At 35.1% G+C, this 21,481-nt stretch overlaps 2 protein-coding genes across 2 annotated transcripts in view; one reads left to right on the forward strand and one right to left on the reverse strand.

Annotated features, from left to right (window-relative positions):
• LOC125652420 (CAAX prenyl protease 2-like) overlaps window positions 1-2,521 on the reverse strand; it is an 18,881-nt gene extending 16,360 nt beyond the window's left edge. Inside the window, exons 1-2 of the mRNA XM_048881617.2 lie at window positions 2,144-2,521; window positions 740-845 (exon numbers count right to left, since the gene is read on the reverse strand). Coding sequence (XP_048737574.1) covers window positions 740-845; window positions 2,144-2,259 — 222 coding nt within the window. The 5' untranslated portion in view covers window positions 2,260-2,521. The remainder of the gene's footprint in view (window positions 1-739; window positions 846-2,143) is intronic.
• The window catches only part of LOC125652422 (uncharacterized), a 50,422-nt gene continuing 31,204 nt past the window's right edge, over window positions 2,264-21,481 (forward strand). The window contains exons 1-8 of the mRNA XM_048881620.2: window positions 2,264-2,527; window positions 4,960-5,005; window positions 5,089-5,296; window positions 8,465-8,876; window positions 10,880-10,935; window positions 12,774-12,911; window positions 17,671-17,763; window positions 18,924-19,000. Coding sequence (XP_048737577.2) covers window positions 4,982-5,005; window positions 5,089-5,296; window positions 8,465-8,876; window positions 10,880-10,935; window positions 12,774-12,911; window positions 17,671-17,763; window positions 18,924-19,000 — 1,008 coding nt within the window. The 5' untranslated portion in view covers window positions 2,264-2,527; window positions 4,960-4,981. The remainder of the gene's footprint in view (window positions 2,528-4,959; window positions 5,006-5,088; window positions 5,297-8,464; window positions 8,877-10,879; window positions 10,936-12,773; window positions 12,912-17,670; window positions 17,764-18,923; window positions 19,001-21,481) is intronic.

A 21,481-nucleotide genomic window follows, 5' to 3' on the forward strand; every position in this document is an offset into this window, starting at 1 on the left:
TTATTTTAACAATTTAGAATTCCCTTTACCTAGGGATGCTTTGTGCCAACTTTGGTTGAAATTGGCCAAGTGGTTTTTGAGAAGAAGTAAAAAATGTTAAAAGTTTACAGACGGACGCCGGACTACGGGTGATCAGAAAGGCTCACTTGATTTATAATTTACAATTTTGGTAAAGGACTACCTGTTCTTTCCAAATATTTATTTACTTTCAATTTAGTATCAATGGCATTAAAGAAGATGTAATTTAAGTGTTTTCCACATAAACACTATATAACAAGTTTGGCCCTGCCCTGGGGTCAGAACCCCTACCCCGGAGATTATGAAATTTACAATTTTGGTAGAGGCCTTCCTGCTCTACATCACTATGCATTTAGTTTTTCTTAAATGTGTGTGGTTCTTGAGAAGAAATTTTTGAAAATTGGTCAATTTTGGGCAGATTTTGCCCCGCCCCTAGGGCCCCAGAGTCCTGAAATTTATAATTTATGTCCCCCTTGTCCCAATGATGCTTCATACCAAATTTGAAAAGAATTGGACATGTAGTAATTAAGAAGAAGTTAAAAATGTTCAATTGTTAACGCACGACGGACAAAAACCAACTGCAATAGGTCACCTGAGTTTACTCAGGTGACCTAAAAATGAAAAAAAAAAAAAATTTAAAAATGTGAACCAGTCCCTTTAACCCTTTATCTCAGGTTACCCTGACCATCATAAAAGGACTATCTAGTATTGGTATACTCACATATTCTGAGTTGGACGTTGTTCCAAAGCAATACAAGAGAATGGGTATGATGACACATATGATGGACACACTGGTGAACCGACGCTTAATGGTTTCAGGGTGATCCCTAAATATAACAAAATTAAAGGAGGATGAAAAATCATTATAAGCTGCATGCAGTGGCATAAAAAGTCAAAAAGAACCCAGGAGCATTTAGGGATGCATGTATTGGTGGTCCCTTGTCAACAGCAAAATGTTACCAATTCACATAACAATCTAAATTTCATTCATTATCATGCTTGCAAAAGATCTTAATCTAAAATTTGTGCAGAAAGTGTATATTGCTTTCTAAAAAAATTTATGAATGGGCAATATACCACATGCAGGTAAGTCGAAAAATTTTATGAATTAAAAATTGATACTTCAGATTACAATTATAGGAAACTTTAACAAATAGCAAAACAAATTTTATAACACTAAGAAAGCAGATTGTTTACACAGTAAATTCCTTTTCCCAGAGACTTAGAGGTAGCCATGATAACTTAGAGAGAACTTCAATTACAGACATAGTTTAGACAAATAAATTGAGTAAATCAAAGTGCAAAAAGGTCCAATTTAAAACACCCAATTAAGGGACTGATTTCATTTATCAAAGATCGGCGCACGCCAAATTGCGTCGGTCTGGCACTGACAAATGAAACAAACAGGTGGAATAAAATATGGCGGAACATGTTGCTATCATACTTGTCACTTTTATGATATATATTCAAATCATCGAAATCCTTGACATAACTCATGAAAATTCATTAAAAGAATGAATACAACAGATACACAAAAAATAAATGTGGATTCTGTTTTGACACAATAAAATAAATAATTAAAATTCTGATCATTCGTACTTTATATGTATCATTATCTTTTGAAATTATTGCATTTATTGCATATATATCTACCTACTGAAAATTGCATTTACATCAATTATACGTGTTAACCGCCATTTTTCAGAAAGCAGTGAGAAACTCACAGGTCTTCGAAGACTGGTGCATTTGCCAGTGGGCCAAAAACAAGCAAATGAAATGTCACACCAGGTTATTTAAAGGTCAACTGGCGCATTCGGCGTTCACCGGTTTGACATATGAAATCCAATCTATCTCTAATCAACTGCAAGCACTGCCCCAGTTTTTCCTTTTAATTTCCCAATTTTCCTTCAATGTACAAATCAAAAATACACTTCCCAAAAAAAAAAAATAACAATACTACAAAACTAAGGTGCGAACCCTTTTAGCTCTGTAAATTGCTGTAATCTTACACCAGATCTCTGCAACTTAGTGCAAGTTAAAAGTCGATGACAAGATTTTGATGAATTCCTCAACTTCCTAGCTGCCTAGCTAGGTAGCGTAAATTCAAGCACAATAAAATATTTACCTATTTTTATTTTTGTCATCATTCCATATATACAGACTCCCTACATAGATTACCGCAAACAGTAAACATACTAAAATTGACTGCCAATGCTGCAGCTCAAATATCATAGTCGCCATGTTGCCGAATGCTACTAAATGCCGAATAAGCAAAATTCAAGGTAACAACGAGTTTCATATATTCAAAAGCCTGATTATCTTATTTAGTTTTAGAAGTTCGAAATAAGCTATTTCTATTCTCAAAGAGATTCTACATATGATAAACTCCGAGTAAATAAAAATATAATGCTGCAACTGATATTTTAATCGGGTTCGAGATTCGAGAATGAAAATGAAAGTAAGGAAATTCGGGAATGCAGCTGAAAAGAGTGAGTCAATATCAGTAAAGGTAAGATATTATCTTAGATTTCCTTTTGGTCACTCCTCAAACTATTGCAGAATTTGTGTTTTTATTCACATGAAAAATTGTTTGCATCGTGAAGCTGGTACTAGACCTAGTGGTGGGAATTTCCGAAAGTTTTATTTTCATTTTGCATAAATTTTACGATGAAATTGAATTTCTACGATGAGTGAAACATAGAGACATATGGAAAACAGTGGCTTTGTATGTATATACCTATATAATTATGCTTATTGATTTTAATTAGTTTACTTTAAACAGTATTTATCAGTTTATGCATCAATATCAAACAACATGAATTAAAATTAGAACTACTCCGTTAGTCAAGTATCTAGCAATATCCCATTCGGGGTCACGTCAGAGCAACTCTTTATATAAAAGGTGATGAAAACACCTCCAAAGCTTTGCGAAAGACTGAAAGTTTGCGGAGATGTTATGCTTTATGGAAAGGAAATGCTTTGTTGTTTTTTTTGTTTTTTTTCTTTTTTGAAAACAGAAACAGAATATGTCTCCTCACCATTCGATTTCTCTGTGCATAACATCAGCACACAAATACACAAAATTCCAATCAGTCAAAGTGTCAAAGTAGCCATAAACTTGAAGAATATTCATCCAATAACTGAATCCTATCTAGATCAGCGAAGTTGTAAAAGGTAGGCACAGCAGCAACACTAGCTGCATGGTGTCGCTGAATTCCCACTTTTCAATAGGGAATCCACTCTGACTCTGCACAGTCACAAATTTAACTTTAAAATGACACTTTTTACCTAAAGAATATAGTAAACTTATATAGATATCCATTTCTTTTCAAATGTTCATAAACAATAACATACTTCAATCTTTGTTTACAAAAACAAATAATAAATTCTCTAAAATGAGCTTCTGTGATCATGTATAATCTTATTTTTTGTGAGAATTATTAAACACATTAGACAGTAGATTTTAAAAAACGAAAAGTGAAAAACAAAATTTGGCAGAAAATCGTGAGTTAGTCCCTTTTAAAGAAAAAACATTACTAACACATGTGGGAATGTCATGTAAATGCATCATACTAATACTTGTTTTACCATCTTCTTTGACTTTACAGTACTCCAAATGTACAGTGTATATACACATACATGTATGTGCAAATAAAAAGTCAACATGGATTTTAAACTCTAGCAACTTTTGAAGTTGGTCATCTGTGATTAGCTAAATCAGTCTCATGATTATTCAATATCTCATGTCACCTAAATGTGACCCTTGGAACGATGATGTTAGATTGATTGATTGTATGTTGTTTAGCGTCCCTCTCGAGAATCTTTCACTCATATGGAGACGTCACCACTGCCGGTGAAGACCTGCAAAATTTAGGCCTATGCTCGGCACTTACAGCCATTGAGCAGGGAGGGATCTTTATCATGCCACACCTACTGTGACACGGGACCTTGGTTTTTGCGGTCTCATCCGAAGGACCGTCCCATTAAAAAATTTAGTCGCCTCTTACGACAAGCAAGGGGTGCTGAGGAGCTATATATTCTAACCTGGATCCCCATGGGACTGATGATATTAGATATTAGTGAAGCAAGTGTATGAGGGTATCCAACATCTAATTGCAATTTCATACAATTATATCATTTTGAACATAAAATTTACAATTCAAAGATTAGGAAACAAGCCAAACAGCATATAGCAATCCTGCGTGTTCTCAGTAGGATTTACTTTGTAACCCTAACCCTAATCCTAATTCACAAAATATTATTGTTTCTGCATATTTGATAAATTTTGTTATTGTATGCCAAATCCAAAGACATGTCCCTATAATGGCCACCATCTTGAGGTGAAAACCCAACTTCTCTTTTTTTTTTTATGTCACTCCCTTCAAAGTTAGACCAAATATCAGACCTATTCCCAATGACGAAAAGTGACTTTATAAGCAAAATTTCCCATATGCATTTAAAAATTAAGCATAATACATGTATATTGTACAATGTAAACTGGCAGGGAAAAATAAATAAATAAAACCAAGAAGTGAATAAATATAAGTGTTAGAATGATTGTTTTGTATTTCTTATGTTTTAAACTTTATTTGAATGGAAAAGACAGCAAACACAATATTCCCAATTCATCAAAAAACAATTTTTCTCAATAAAGGAGTCCTGGTCCCTCTACTAAAATGTGCTGTGACAGCCCTAACTACCAACTACCAGACCCCACTGCTGAATTTACTGTTAAATTTATCTTTAAGTTATGGCTTTTTATCACTCATGTATATGTCAGAAAACTATAATATTGCAGTTTTTGTAATTGTATTTTCAAATTTACACTTGTTACATTGTTATTTCAATGGATCTGGATAAAAGGGAATTGGCAACCATTTTGGGATTACATGGCATCTCACAACAATGTTTTGCTTACATAATATTTATTTCAATTTTCAGTGAAAGTAAAAATGAAGAAAACATGGCGTATGTGACATACGTACTGGTGAGTAAAGACATGTTTTAATCATAAAGAAATGAGTAGAACAAGAATTAACCTTCTGACTAGGCATACGCTCTGTCTTACAGGTATTATTTGGTTGCTGTGTCTGCTGCAGTTCACTACCATTGCCAGCCTTTGTGTGTCCAGATCAGTATGATGATGATGTCTGGTCTCACAGGGCCCTGGAAGTGTGCGGAGAAAATTACAAGAATTATCACTGCTTAATGAGAGCAAACAGTGCCTTTGACCCAAAGTATATAGAATTTTGCAGGGAACCTGTACGGATTCCTAAAGGTACACTACTTCACCTGTATAGTCTTCATTTGGATATTTATAATTTTATGAAACTTAACTATAAGTTTTGTATGTACAAAATTGATTGGAACGTAATTATTTCTGTTGTTAAAGAATAATATCTTTTTTTTATGCTCCCCAAAAATTTCAGGGGAGCATATAGTCACCGTCATGTCTGTCCGTCCATCCAAGCTCATATCTCTTAAACCTTTCATCAGAAATTGATCTAATTGATCACAAATGTTCCTTGAGACAAGGGCTTTTGGACCAAGATCTTTCAAGGTCATTTTGGAAAGGTCAAGGTCACTCAGAACATAAAAAGTTCCTTATTTTAACAGTTTTTCATATATAACCTTTCATCAGAAATTGATCACAATTGGTCACAAATATTCCTTGAGATAGGGACTTTTGGACCAAGATCATTTTGAAAAGGTCAAGGTCACTCAGAACATATACATTATATAAGTAAAAAGTTCTTCATTTTAACAGTTGTTGAAGTTATAGATCATATATCACACAAATAAGTAATAAGCAAATGGCTTACAGATAAAGATCACCGAAGGTCATTTTGTAAAGGTCATTCAGAATATATACCTTATATATGAAAATACATCATTTTAACAATATTTCAACAGTTTTTGATCTTCTGGACCAAGGACTCGCAAAGTCATTTTGGAAAGGTCAAGGTCACTCAGGACATATACTTTATATAAGGAAAAAGTGCCTTATTTTAACAGTTTTTGAACAGGTATTGATTATATATCACACAAATAAGTAATAGGAAAATGGCTTTCACACAAAGGTCACTCAAGGTCATTTTATAAAGGTCAACATCACTCAGCATACCTTATATATGAAAAATAAACCTTCATTTCAACAATATTTCAACAGCTATTGATTGTTGTGTGAGTCATTCATCATATGAAAAATATCATTGGTTAGATCCTTTTTGGGGAGCATCCATCAGTTTTACTGATACCTAAATCTGTTGGAAGGTGTCTCAAACATTTCTGAAAAAGTGAAGATGTACAACCTGCCTGCAACTTAGAACAATAGATCCGATCCATTCTTGGGTCAAATATTACTGATGTTGTCTTCAAATCCACTCAATAATTTTTTTGCCCCCCTTTGAAAAAGAGGGGGCATATTGTTTTGCAACTGTCGGTCGGTCGGTCTGTCGGTCAGTCTGTAGACCACATGTTGTCCGCTCAATATCTTGAGAACCATTCACTTGATGATAATGATATTTCATATGTGGGTTGGTTATGAGGGGAGGATGACCCCTATTGTTTTTCAGGTCAAAAGGTCAAGGGTCAATCTACTCTGGACATAGGAATATAATGTCCGCTCAATATCTCGAGAACCCTTTGCTTGAAAGACATCAAATTTGGCACACTGGTACATCCTAAGGAGTAAATGACCCCTATTGATTTTGAGGTCATATGGTCAAAGGTCAAGGGTCAAACTGGGCATAGGAATATACTGACCATTCAATGTCTAGAGAACCCTTTGCTTGACAGACATCAAACTTGGTACACCAGTACATCTTCAGAAGAAGATGACCCCTATTGATTTTGAGGTCACATTGTCAAAGGTCAAGGGTCAAACTGGACATAGGAATATACTGTCCCTTCAATATCTTGAGAACCCATTGCTTGACAGACATCAAACTTGGTACACTAGTACGTTTTCAGGAAAAGATGACCCCTATTGATTTTGAGGTCACATGGTCAAAGGTCAAGGGTCAACCTGGACATTGGAATATACTGTCCGCTCAATATCTTCAGAACCCTAAGATTTCTTGACAGACATCAAACTTGGTACACTGATACGTCTTCAGGAGAAGATGACCCGTATTGATTTTGAGGTCACATGGTCAAAGGTCAAGGGTCACACTGGACATAGGAATATATTGTCCGTTCAATATCTTGAGAACCCTTTGCCTGACAGACGTCAAACTTGGTACACCAGTATGTCCTCAGAAGATGACCCTTATTGATTTTGAGGTCACATGGTCAAGGGTCAAACTGGACATAGGAATATACTGTCCATTCAATATATTGAAAACCCTTTGCTTGACAGACATTAAACTTTGTACACTAGTACGTCTTCAGGAGAAGATGACCCCTATTGATTTTGAGGTCACATGGTAAAAGATCAAGGGTCAAACTGGACATAGGAATATAATGTCTGCTCAATATCTTGAGAACCCTTTGCTTGAAAGACATCAAATTTGGGACACTGGTACATCCTAAGGAGTAAATTACCCCTATTGATTGTGAGGTCACATGTTTAAAGGTCAAGGGTCAACCTGGACATTGGAATATACTGTCTGCTCAATATCTTCAGAACCCTTTGCTCGACAGACATCAAACTATAAATAGTACACTGGTGTATATTCAGGAGAAGATGACTTTTATTGATTTTGAGGTCACATGATCAAAGGTCAAGGGTCAAACTGGACATAGTAATATACTGTCCACTCAATATCTTGATAACCCTTTTACTTGACAGACATCAAACTTGGTACACTGGTACATCTTCAGGAGAAGATGATCCCTATTGATTTTGAGGTCACATGTTTAAAGGTCAAGGGTCAACCTGGACATTGGAATATACTGTCTGCTCAATATCTTCAGAACCCTTTGCTCGACAGACATCAAACTTTAAATAGTACACTGGTGTATATTCAGGAGAAGATGACTTTTATTGATTTTGAGGTCACATGATCAAAGGTCAAGGGTCAAACTGGACATAGTAATATACTGTCCACTCAATATCTTGATAACCCTTTTGCTTGACAGACATCAAACTTAGTACATTGGTACATCTTCAGGAGAGGATGACCCATATTGATTTTGAGGTCAAAAATCAATAGTTGAACTGGACATAGTAATATATTGTCTCCTATATTTTAAGAATTATTTGCTTGATTGACACGTACCAAACATGGTACACTGGTACAGCATAAGGAGTAGATGACCCCTATTGAATTTTAGGTCACATGGTCAATTCACTCTTGACATAGGAAGATATTGTCTGCTCAATATTTTGAATTGATGATAATACTATCAATTAAATGAGGTGTGTGTATAACCCTTTTCAATTTTGCACCATGGGGGGCATATGTGTTTTACAAACATCTCTTGTATCTTCTTCATTTTCTAGGGGAATTTGTGATTTACGATAATGAAACGGGTATGATAGAGCACAGAGCTTGTCCTGGGGAGAGATTTCAACCAACAGAGAGGAAATCCAGTGATCCAATGGCATTTCAATGTCAGAAGGAGAAGTCTTCTTGTGACTTGGAGGGAGAAATCCGCTGTGATGATGGCACATCGTATCAAGACAGGACTTGTAGGTGTGACTACCAAAGTGGATACACATTAGAAGCTCTGGCATACGAAAATGCAAAGAAAATATCCTGTGTCTCCCCACTACAAGTTGATCTGACGTGCAGTAGACTTGATATGTGTCAGAGTACCCATGAGCTAGATAAGTTTTACCAGTGCAAGGAGAAATGTCCCCATGGATTCTACCGTCCAGATGGGGATGGCTGTCATAAACTTCCCAGTGTCTTGTGAGTGTACTTCTTACTACCATGAGGCCTAAAATAAAATGTTGTTTGTTTGCAGTTGCCGACCAATCCACCTAAAATGTACCCGACCCAAATATTTTTTTCAGCTATTTATCAAAAGGTTTTTTTTTTCATTTTTTTTTCAGTTTTGGTATTTTCAATTTTCTGGATATCAAAACTTCGTTTTTCTGTTCGAGTTTATATTGTCATTTAATTAAATGTAGTGTGCAGTAGCATATTAAAACTGAAACTCAAGTTAAATGTTATTTATTTCTAAAAAAAAAAATATCCTACCTACCTACCCACTCCAAAAAAGGTGGGTCGGCAACTGCAAAGAAAGAATTTCTTAAGCTTGGCCTGATAGTTTCTTTTTTTAACCCCACCCCTTTGTAGAATGAGGGGCATATTCCTTTGCACATCTTGGTCAGTCTCCCACAGCTTGTGCAATGTACAAGTGGAGAAAGTTTTATCTTTCAGACTTCATATTTGGTAGGCTGATATACATCAGTATCTTACTTCCTGCAAATTTGTAAATTTATCATTGGTTTACCACAGATATTCCATACATCGTCACTGGTAGCCATTAGTTTTTATAGACAAGTTATTTTCTTTCTCAAGTTTACGTTGGTTTCAAAGTGGCAGATTGCTCTGTAACATAACTGAAAACTCCAGTCGAAGAAATAAATTTCCAGCTGTTAAAACTGAATGCGAACAATTATGTAAACTACTCTGTTTCTCATGTCACTGGTGTGTGACATATTAGTTGTTTTAGGTCACAGTGATTGCTCAAAATATTATGCAAGGTTCAGTAAATGCTGTTTTAAAAAGGCAGTCAGTATTAAAGATATATTCATTCCATGGTTTGTAGTTAACTGAATATGATTTATGCGTGGTCAATAAATTCTGTATGGGGCGAGAGCAGAGCAGAGTTCTCACTCCATATGGAATTTACTGACTACGTATAAACCATAAACAGAGTATTATTGAAATCTGGAATTATTTTAATAATTGGAATTTATAAGATTGTAGGAAAAAGTCATTAGTCACAACTAACTACTAATAATATCATTAAACTGTATGTAAATTTACATTAGTCACAAATGTAAACCTCTCACTGACAGTATTATTATGTGCTACTGCAATGACTTAAAGTAATTGACTTTGGTACAATTTAGAATGTCACGACTTCATTCATTATTAGAAATTGACCCCCCAAAAATGTGCAATCCTTTATCAGGCAGCAAAATTGAAGATTAATTCAATCAAATCTGTTTGGCCAAATAACACCCCATACCAGAAAACAGCAGCACATGACAAAAAGTTAGGAATTCACATCTGGTGTCTTTTGTCTCCAGGGCAAAGTTGAAAAATAAGATTGAATTGCAGTGTGTGTCATGTAAATCCCCTGCCTTTCTCTGTACTGTTTTAATAATCACTGCTCATTTTAAGAGATTTGGTTTGTTTGATTACCAGGTTAAACAGGTTTTATGTGTATAATGGATCTTGTGCAACAGAAAGCTGTACCCCTCAAACATCAACTTGTGTATGATCCCCATTGCTTGGCAAGTGTACTCCAAGGTCAAGGTCACTACCCATCTTTCCAATGTCTTTACTTCTTTTTATCACCATATTTTGTGTAATATTGTACTGTATGTACAACACTACAACACTGGGTGACAATATCGTCAGAGAAGACTGACATACCATTTTTACTGGAAGTCCCAATATCAAATAGTGAGAACCCCGTAAGTTGGAAGAACCTTTTTGCGTAATATGTACTTATACTATAAAATTTTCAAATTAAATCAATGGATCTTAAACTGAAGTTTCAAAAAATAAGTTAGTATATTGTTTTGTTTTCACGATGCAGATTTAATTCTTCAGTGTGTAGTACTGTATACTATTATTTAATTGGGGGGGGGGGGGGTAGATGTTTTTGCAAACATGTCGTGTTGATAGTATGACTGATACGATTTATTGAGATTTGAATTTTTTTTTTAATTCAGGTCTTCAACTCCAAGGCCAGTCACTTCTATCACAAACATTGTTGTTTCAACAAATGGTACAGTAACTTTTGATTTTCAAATCAAATTATAGATTATGCAAGCCAGTAAGGAATTCCAAAATTTGTGAGAGTACTTTTTAATAACCGTTAAGTAATATTTTTAAGCTATTGGTTTTTACCTCACCTGAGCCGAAGGCTCAAGTGAAGTTTTCTGATTGAAAGTCTGATGTCTGTCGTCAGTGTTGTCGGCGTAAACTTTTCACATTTTCATCTTCTCCAGAATCGCTTGGCTAATTTCAACCAAACTTGGCCAAAAGCATCTTTGGGTAAAGGGCTTTCAAGCTTCTTCTAATTAATGGCCATGCCCCTTCAAAGGGGAGATAATCACAAAAATGCAAAAATAGGGTGGGGTCGTTTAAAAATCTTCTCAAGAACCACTGGGCCAGAAGGACTGAAATTTACAAGAAAGCTTCCTGACATAGTGCAGATTCAATTTTGTTAAAAATCATGGCCTCCGGGGGTCAGATCGGGCCACAATAGTGGATCGAAGTTTTACATACATATATATATATATATACATGTATATAAATCTTTAAAAATCTTCTCAAGAACCATTGAGCCAAAGATATTACATTTGCATGAAAGCTTTCTGACATAGTGCAGATTCAAGTTTGTTAAAATCATGGCCCCCAGAGGTAGGATAGGGCCACAATAGAGGATCAAAGTTTTACATGCAGAAAATCTTTGAAAATCTTACATGAAAACTTTCTGACATTGTGCGGATTCAAATTGTGCCCCCAGTGGTAGGATAGGGCCACAAAGAGGATCAAAGTTTTACATACAAATATATAGGGAAAATGTTTGAAAATCTTCTTTTCAAGAACCACTGGGCTAGGAAAGTAGAAATTTACATGAAAGCTTCTTGACATAGTGCAGATTCAAGTTTGTTAAATTCATGGCCCCCGGAGGTAGGATAGGGCCATAATTGGGGATCAAAGTTTTACATACAGTGCTCGAGCTGGGCTTCGCCATTTTCGCCAATGGCGATTTTTTACAAAAATGGCGAAATTTTTTTTAAAGTGGCGAAAATCCCTCTTTGCAATAAATTGTATTCTAAAATCTGTCATGTGTTTTCCTTTGTCAGAGACACATTATCGCCTGTTTGTTTATGCAGTCAAAATCTAAATTTAATAGGGAATGGTTGAGATACGACTCTAAATTGGGCTTGATGTTTTGTGACATCTGCATTTCGGGCAATGTACACAATGTTTTCACTGAAGGGTGTAGCATCATGAAGTTTATATTTATATGATTTATTATCTGATTTTTGATTTCCATAACAGAATTTATCAAACAAATAAACTTCTTATTATTTCAGAAAGAAGTGTTTAGGTATGGTAGCTGGATATGATTAAGTAATGTAACCGATTCAAAATGCTAAAATCAGTGTAATGAACAAAATATGATGGAAATAATTGTAAAGCATGAGATTATTTGCGCCACGTCGCACTTCGAAAAAGTGGCGAAAGGGAATTTTGGTCCAGTGGGAGCACTGTTTACATACTAATATACATGTATAGAGAAAATCTACAAAAACCTTCTTAAGAACCATTGGGCCAAAGAAGTTTACATTTACAAGAAAGCTTCCTGACATAGTGCAGATTCAAGATAGTGGAAATCATGGCCCCCGGGGGTAGGTTGGGGCCACAATAGGATCACAGTTTTACATGCGAATATATAGAGAGAATCTTTAAATATGGGCCAAGGTGACTCAGGTGAACGATGTAATCCATGGGCCTCTTGTTTATGTTTTACAATCATGTTTGCAACTGTGTACATCTTTTGATGGTTTATGATTACTTTCATACTGATTTTATGTGTTTTCGGAATTTTAGATGACTCTGCCATTGATGACATAAACACCACACAACATGGGGACAGTGGTACCATTGTTGGTATTATAGTGACAATTTTGGTGATTGTGGTGTTAGTGGTAGCTGGTTTTATCCCTTACTGCGTATGTCCTAATCAAGGTAAGCAAAATACAGGTACATGGATATGACCCATATATACAAATACATGTACTTAGGTGTTACGGTGTGCACAGGTATGTATACATAAAAGAATCCAGAATCTTTTTCCACAGAGAGGGGTAGGTTTTTTCAAACACTTAGTATTTTACAAGTTGAAGTGCAAAAGAATAGGCAATAGGCAAATATACATGTATATTTTCTACCAAGCTTTGGAAAAAGGGGTTGAACTCCTTCCCTTTATATGTGCATCTAACATAGCCCCTACCAATGAAATAAAAGATATTTGATTGCAACAGAAAATCTATCTAGTGTAATGAAGATTACACATTAGAATAAAAACTTTCTTCATAAAAAACTATTCAATGTCAAGGTGGTGATATCTTTAAATGAAAGGTGAAGAACAGTGATCAATCCCATAACTCCTATAAGTAATACAAAATAGAGAGTTTGGCAAACACGGACCCCTGGACACACTAGAGGTGGGAGGAGTAAGCATCCCCTGTCGACCAGTCACACCTGCCGTGAGCCATAAATCTTGTATACAGACCCTGAAGCATGCTACTACACCTCCAAAGCGTTTCGTTTCATTCCGTGCAAACCATTCAGCGTTCCGTGCAGCATTCTGTGCAAACCGTTCACCGTTCTGTGCAAACTGTTTACCATTCCGTTCAGCGTTTCGTGCAGACCTTTCAGCATTCTTTGCAAATCTTTTCGTGCAAGAATTGTTCCGTACATGATCAAACCACGCCCATAGAAATGTGCAGATCGTTCAAACCATGCCCTTAGAAACGTACAGACCGTGCAAGTCATTTCGGCATGGGATGTAGGACAGGTAAACATTGTCAGGAATTAGAGCAATTATTTCAAAATGTCTTTTAACAGTGAAAATCTGCAAATAATCGAAAGAAAACAGTTTATTATAAAACTACCAGGCAGAGCAAAATCCGATACCATTTTGTCACTCTTGGTAGTTTCTAGGAAGTGCAGTGACATGTATATCTCTCCCCTCAGTAGTTTTTGGGGTTTTTTGTATAAAGGAATAGTTTATTTGTCTTGTTACACTTGTTTGATTTTCTCCTTTTGAATAAAAAATATTTTTATCAAAATTGTTTATCGGAACTGTACATAATGCAAAGACCAACCTATGTATAATTTGTATATTCTACGCAAATTCCAAAATGCTCCTTTTTTTTTACCATAAGAGAGGTCAGACTCTGCTAATCTGGGTATTTGAAATTAACATTCATACTGAAGGTGTGAAAATCGGCGGGGGCAATTGAAATATGACAAAAGAGGTGCTTATATTTTCTGTCTCTCAAAAATGAATGCAGTTTTCTATAGGTTTAGAATTGAGGCAAATGCAACAATCTAATTAAAATTGGATGTTAGATCAGCCCACAATCTGTTGATCATACCTGTAGTTAGTCATTATTTGTTTTATCTATTCCTTTATATATTTCTCAATCTATTTCAGTCATATTTTGATTGTTTCTTTTTGTTTTGTATTTTTCTTTCTCATCCAAAGTGACAGGTTCTTATTGACTGGCTAATACAATGTTTAGATGCAAAGAGGCCTGGAATATAAAAATTGCACATGTGTTTTAACGGCACTCATATTGAATGTAGGAAACTAGCGAAACAGACGCAACTTTTTCAATGAATTTAATAAAGCAGTGAATAAATAAAGTTGAATAATCAATATTCCATGACGATACATGTAATTTATGCATCTTTTCCTTTTTTTTCCTAAGTTAAAAAAAAAATCCATTTGTTTTATTCCAATGTGTTCATAAGACATTGAGCTAAGTAACAATGAATTTTACCGCTTCATACATGTGCAATCATTCTAAAATGGATCATTATCATTTTTCATCAACCTTTATTAATATCTTGAATATTACCATCATATTGAAACTATTTCTTGTTTAAAGGGACTGGTTCACGATTTTTGATAAAAATATTTTCCATTTTTGATGTTAAACATTAGAAATATAACTGATTTATTGTTAACAGCCAAAATTTTGACCTTCTGAATGCAAGAATGAGAGCTATATTTTAGCCTTAAATATGTGTTATGTAAACAAAGACTCGAGTCTTTTTATGTAAACAAACAAGTGAAATATTGATTTTGAAATATAATGCATCTTAATTTTGCATGGTCACAAATTTTGACTTGTAGATGACACATTTCACCCCAAAAATGCTTGAAATGTGAAAGATATAATAATACTTGGATCGATATCCATTCCTTTTGAAAATTTCGTAAACAATAGCATACCGCAATCTTTGTTTACAAAACAAATAATAATCTCTCTATAATGAGCTTCTGTGATGATGTATAACCTTAATTTTCATGTGAAATCTTTCAAACACATTAGACAGTAGATTTTGATCATTAAAAGGGAAAAACTAAATTTTGGGTAAAATCGTGAATCAGTCCCTTCAAACTAACCCCAGGATGAACCAAATAATGCCGAAAAAATGAATATCTCATCAGGCTAATGTAGTTCTACTTATGTCTCTCATCCAAATCCCATGCCATCCGTTTCATTTGTCGTATTCTGCCACTTATTTCATCGTACCCAAGCTTTTACGTCCATTGACAGCCTCAAAGGAGGTTGTGACATCACTTTGCGTGTCGCATTATCTGATTGGCTTGTGTCATCTTTCTGAAATATATACTTAAGTTTAGATAAACATTTTAGCTTAATTAATTTCAATTGATTATCATTTTCAAAATAATAATTCTATAAAATTTATGTATTTTAGTTTATAATTTTTATTTCATTATATTTTTTTTCCTGTTTTAATTTTTTTTTTTTTTTCGCGAAATAGGCATGCTTTTTTTCTGAGAAAATTTAGGGGAGCACCGTACATTTTCCCAAAGAAATTAACCCAACTTTGAGAGTGTGTGTTTACATGAAAGCACATTACACACTAGACCCATAATTAATCTTATCGCCTAGGGCCTACTTGCAACTGAATCCCGAGATTTGATAATGAAATGTTGTACAAACAACAACTAAAATGCACTTAGGCTTAAAAAGAAACAAGTTAAGGTCTTTCCAATGTATGTTCACAATTTACAATGTACAATGTATCCTTCTACAGCATGTAAGTTCAGTTTCTCATATTGTACATTTCACCATTATTTCCATCACGAGATCTTTTTATGTCTCGCTAAAATTTCCACCTCATATAAGTGGAAATTTTAGCGAGACACAAATTTAGTAATTTTCCCATAAAAATGGGTATATATATTTAGCAAGAGCTAATTTTCAAGACTTCCAGGAAAGATAACTATTACCTCCGATATTGAATACATGTAAATTGTTAGTGATATTCAATTTTAGCGATCTCATCACTTTCGCTAATAATGCCAAAATTAAATTCTCGGTAAAAATTCTGCTCTTACGGTAGGACTGAAATAATTCACCGAAATATGTTCAATATAAACACTCGATTCAATGTTCGATTCATTGCCTTGATTCTCGGTTCAATATGTTTATTACAAACAGGTTCAATAAAATACATCAGGCTCGGCCTGTACTTATTATTTTTACCTGCATGAGGGATAAAATAGCATCACAGAACGTTCAGACTGTTTACCTTGAGTCTGACGAAAATAATGAACTTTATCAGTTTAAACTACAGGGCCAACATACATCTGACTGTTTGGCAGTTTGGAAACATTTTGCTTTTGAAATTATGATTTTGAATCATGGTAATTGAATTTTTCTTCAATGTTATTTTTGGTTTCTTCTGTAAATTGTATTGTATTAAAAGTATTGAAACGTGGCATAAGTATAATTGCAATATGCATGGTATCGTGAAGGGGGCATATCGTTTCAGCCCTATTATACGATCAATTGAAACTACTCGGCTATTTTCGTAACCGCAAATGAACCTCGTATGTGGATCGACGCCATCAATCTGTTGCCATGTGTACACAAATGCAACTTTGACGTCACAGTCGTACGTTACAATATGAAACGCGAATTTTCAAATGCATCTAAGATATCATACATATATTAAGTATTCTACCACTATCATTTTCCACGTACATGTTTATGTATTAGAGTGAATGAAACGTTAATGATACCAAAATTAATCCGTGGCGAAAATATAAATAACACAATATACAGGGATTCAGTTCTGGCCTTTTAACTACTCATCCACAGGCGCGCTTCCGGCGAATGAAATGCATCGATTTGATGCAATTATTGCGCCGATCCACGTCCGAGTCTTCTTACCGGTTACGGAAAAAGATGAGCACGTGATCTGATTGATTATAAGGTATGTCCAAACAGCAGATTTTGGAGGCATGTTTATCGATCGACATCCAAACTCAAATGATTTATTTGCACATGAACGAATTTACCCTTACATCATTTTTACTCACAAAAATACTGAAATGTTTATGATTTATGAACAATATACATTTTAAAAGCTATTTTTAATGAGTACTGGACTATGAAATATTTAGTCAATGATCGGTATGACCGAGTGATAGTCGAGTACTTGACTACTCGTTGACTTCCCTACTGCACACCCATTCCATGTTATTTGTACAGTAGATGTTTTAAAAAAATTGTAATGCGTAAGAACATGCATTTCCTTCAGGGACTACATATGACTGCAATCTGAGATATTTGTCATGAAACAACAAATATGAAATCAACACTGCACTATCAAAATTATGTATTCCATTTTTGCCAAGTACATGTAATATGTACAGTGTATAATGCTTCTCTTTCAGTCAAGAAATTGTTGGATAGAGTCTTGAGAAGAAACAAAGACAGTGACGATAATGATCACCAGCATGCGAGTATTATCTGCTTCCAATTTTCCAGTAAGTCCGCCTGTTTTAAAATTACTAGTTGTACTGCCTGTCCAGATTCAGTGTTATTGTGCTTGTACTTCGCATTAAAGTTTATAAAGATTTCTTGAATTGGTGGAAATTTACATCTGGATGCCATTGAGTGTTGATTAGATATATTGAAACTATGTGAGGGTATGAATTGTGACACTTCACATTGGCATACTTTATGAAGGGCATTATAGCTTCATGAATCATAATGATGTAGTTAAAAAATAAAACATATTTTTAATATTCGATATTTTTTTTTAAATTATCTACTTTCATTTCTGTCAGAATTCCCTTCCCACCCATTAAAATAGACATGCAGTATTTATCAAGATTCATATGTGCATTGTTCACAACTCCAACACATTCACGAGGAAATTACAATTGGTAAAGATATCAAGAGCAAAAAGGTCGGAAATGTAAATATTTCTGGATGAACGTGTTACTTTCAATCATGCTGCAGTTGAATACCTGTATGTAAAGATGATTACCTGTATGTAAAGATGATTACCTGTATGTAAAGATGGGCAATAAAACGAGGTCAGTTGATTACCTGTATGTAAAGATGGGCAATAAAACGAGGTCAGTTGATTACCTGTATGTAAAGATGGGCAATAAAACGAGGTCAGAGTAACAACTTAAAGGGGCATTAACTGTGAAAGTGATGACAACTTTTTTCCCCTCAAAATCTCTCAATAGCATAGGGATATAATTATATTAATGACTAAAAAAACATTTATTTTGTGGAAAAGAAAGAGAAACCTTAATAAACTACATAAGATAACCGCTTTTAGTGTAAAGAAATTTATAAGGAATAAATATCTTGTCTTAATGCAAGACAATAATTATTTGATCACCAAAATTACATATTCGTGTGCCTGCTTTGAGGTTAAAGAGTGTTTGAAATAATAATTAAATACTACTGTTATTACTGAAATATATAATATAGAGCAACTTTCATTGAATTCAATTTTTATTGACAAAATAACAGCTATATAATGCCCTTTTAACCCAAATGGGCAGTAACATGATATTATAGATCCTGTTTACAAAATGAAGAAAAGATCTGAGACACTACAAGATTTATATGATGTATATTTAAAGGGCCTGATTTTCTGTATAATGCTCCCACTTTCTATTAACAGAAAACAAGACGATTGTGGAGAATGCGGGGAACGTAGTGCCTGGTGATAATAACGTTATTGTAGTGAATGTAGATAAGGTGAGTAGAATAAAGACGATTGTGGAGAATGCGGAGAACGTAGTGCCTGGTGATAATAATGTTATAGTGAATGTAGATAAGGTAAGTAGAATAAAGACGATTGTGGAGAATGCGGAGAACGTAGTGCCTGGTGATAATAACGTTATAGTGAATGTAGATAAGGTGAGTAGAATGCTTGGTGATAATAACGTTATAGTGAATGTAGATAAGGTGAGTAGAATGCCTGGTGATAATAACGTTATAGTGAATGTAGATAAGGTGAGTAGAATCCGTCTGGTACTGCTCTATCTCCCGACACTGATATAGTGAATACAGGAATGAAGAAACCGAAAATATGATTAAGGCAGTAAAAAATCCAACTAATCGACATAGGCACTCAAACTTATTCATCAAGCTCATTAGCATTAGGCACAGTGGCTGAAAAACAGCTTTAAATAAAATGCTGGCTTTGAGCCAATATCTAGGCATTGATGGAGATCCAATTTTGTTGTACATGTATGAGTTTTCACTATATAAAGTGAGTTTTGGTGTGAAATGTCCTCTCTAATGCAGTGTAGAATTTAAAGATTTTAAAAGATTCCATTAGGAATCTTTAGATCTCTACTATAGCTTCTTTCTTCGTGTGGGGGTCATAATGCAAACTAACTGGCAAGTGCATGTTCCTATAACACATATTCAAATGTGTTATACTATAACACATGATAAAAAATTTGCAGGGTCAGTTATTCATGGAAATGTTACGAGACGAGGGTGAGTAACCAGCCTAATTATTTCCGGTTGAGATCCACCTTTTCTTTTTCAATGTAATTGCCCTCTAGTGTGATGCACTTAGACCAACGGTGCTCAAGTACCATCAGCCCAGAACTGAAAAAGTTGGGGTCCTTTCCATTGACCCACTCCTCAACTGCCATCACGACTTTTTCATCAGATCGGAAATGACGTCTATGGATATCCTTTTTCAAGTTTGGGAATAGGAAGAAGTCATTAGGAGCTAGGTCAGGCGAATAAGCAGGATGTGGCATTAATTCATACCCGTTTCGCTTTACAGCATCCATTGCAAGTGTGGACTTTCGCGTTGTCCTGTTGCAGCAAAACACCTTTAGAGAGTTTACCTCGGTGTTTTTCACGGATGGTGGTTCTCAGCTGGTCTAGCAAGTTTGAATAGTACACTCCAGTTATTGTACTTCTCTTGGGTAAAGAGTCCAACATAATAACGCCTTTTGTGCCCCAAAATACTGTGGCCATCACCTTGCCAGCAGATGGTTGCGTCTTGAACTTCTTTTGCCTCTGGAACCCAGGCCCTACCCACTAACGACTCTGTGCTTTATTCTCTGGCTCATAATAATGAACCCAAGTCTCATCTACAATCACCAGACGCAAAAGAAAATTATCTTTTGACCTAAAATGCTTCAACAAGGTGCTGCATACTGATGCTCTGGTTGCCATTTGCTCATCGCTAAGGGATTTGAGGACCCAATGGCTGTAAGCTTGCGCATACCTAAACGATCATGTAAGATTGTTGAAACGCTAACATGTGAAATGCCCAATGCGTGCGCTATTTCTTCCACCTGAATTCGCCTATCAGAGTATACCAGATCCAGAACTTAATTACACATTTCTAAGTCGATGGCATCCATTGGGCATCCAGACCTGGCTTCATCTTCTAAAGACATTCTACCGCGTTTGAATTCCCCTACCCAGAATTCAACCTGAGCATAAGGTGGTGCAAAAGACCCATAAACATCAGCTAACTCGCCGTGTATTTCCTTGCTTGTTTTACCTTTTAAATACAAGTAACGAATTATAGCACGATACTCAACTTTAGATTAAAAGCATGCCTTTGCATCACTAGTCATGTTTGACATTCAATATCTTATTAAAGAATGACTTGATACACGTGTAATTTTGTACCCATGTGTAAAACATGTATTGAAACAAGGCATGAAAATCATGACCGTCTCGGTGAGTTGGAAATGGGATAGGCTGGTAACTTATTGATTCGCCCTCATATTATTGATAAATATTCAGAATCAGGTGTTCCTAGTTCCTGCAACAAACTGCTGAAGAGAAAGATGAAGAAGTATTTACACAGACTCAGTTGCATAAGCATTTTGATGCAGAAACTTCTTGGTCATCTGAAATTGTATAAATGATACAGATAGTAACTGTTGGATCTCTATTGCAGTGTGATGTATTAATTGTTGTTGCTTTGCTGAAATTGATTTCTTCATTGAATCAGATAAGTCAAATGACACATCACCCATGCATCTGCAACTAGAAAGTCTGAAGTTAAATTTTTGATTCTAAGACGTTTAACATAAGTAGTGACTGTTCCTTCACTTAGTGATGTAATTTTGAGTCTGTGAGGAAAGTCATGGGTCTGCCGGATATGACCTTGCAAATGGAAGTCCCATATGTCTTTGAAGACATGGCACAATAAAGAATCTTCACTGTTATGGCCCAAATAGTGGTAAATACATT

Source organism: Ostrea edulis, chromosome 5 (genome assembly GCF_947568905.1).
Source record: "Ostrea edulis chromosome 5, xbOstEdul1.1, whole genome shotgun sequence".
NCBI classification, from domain to species: Eukaryota; Metazoa; Mollusca; class Bivalvia; order Ostreida; family Ostreidae; genus Ostrea; species Ostrea edulis.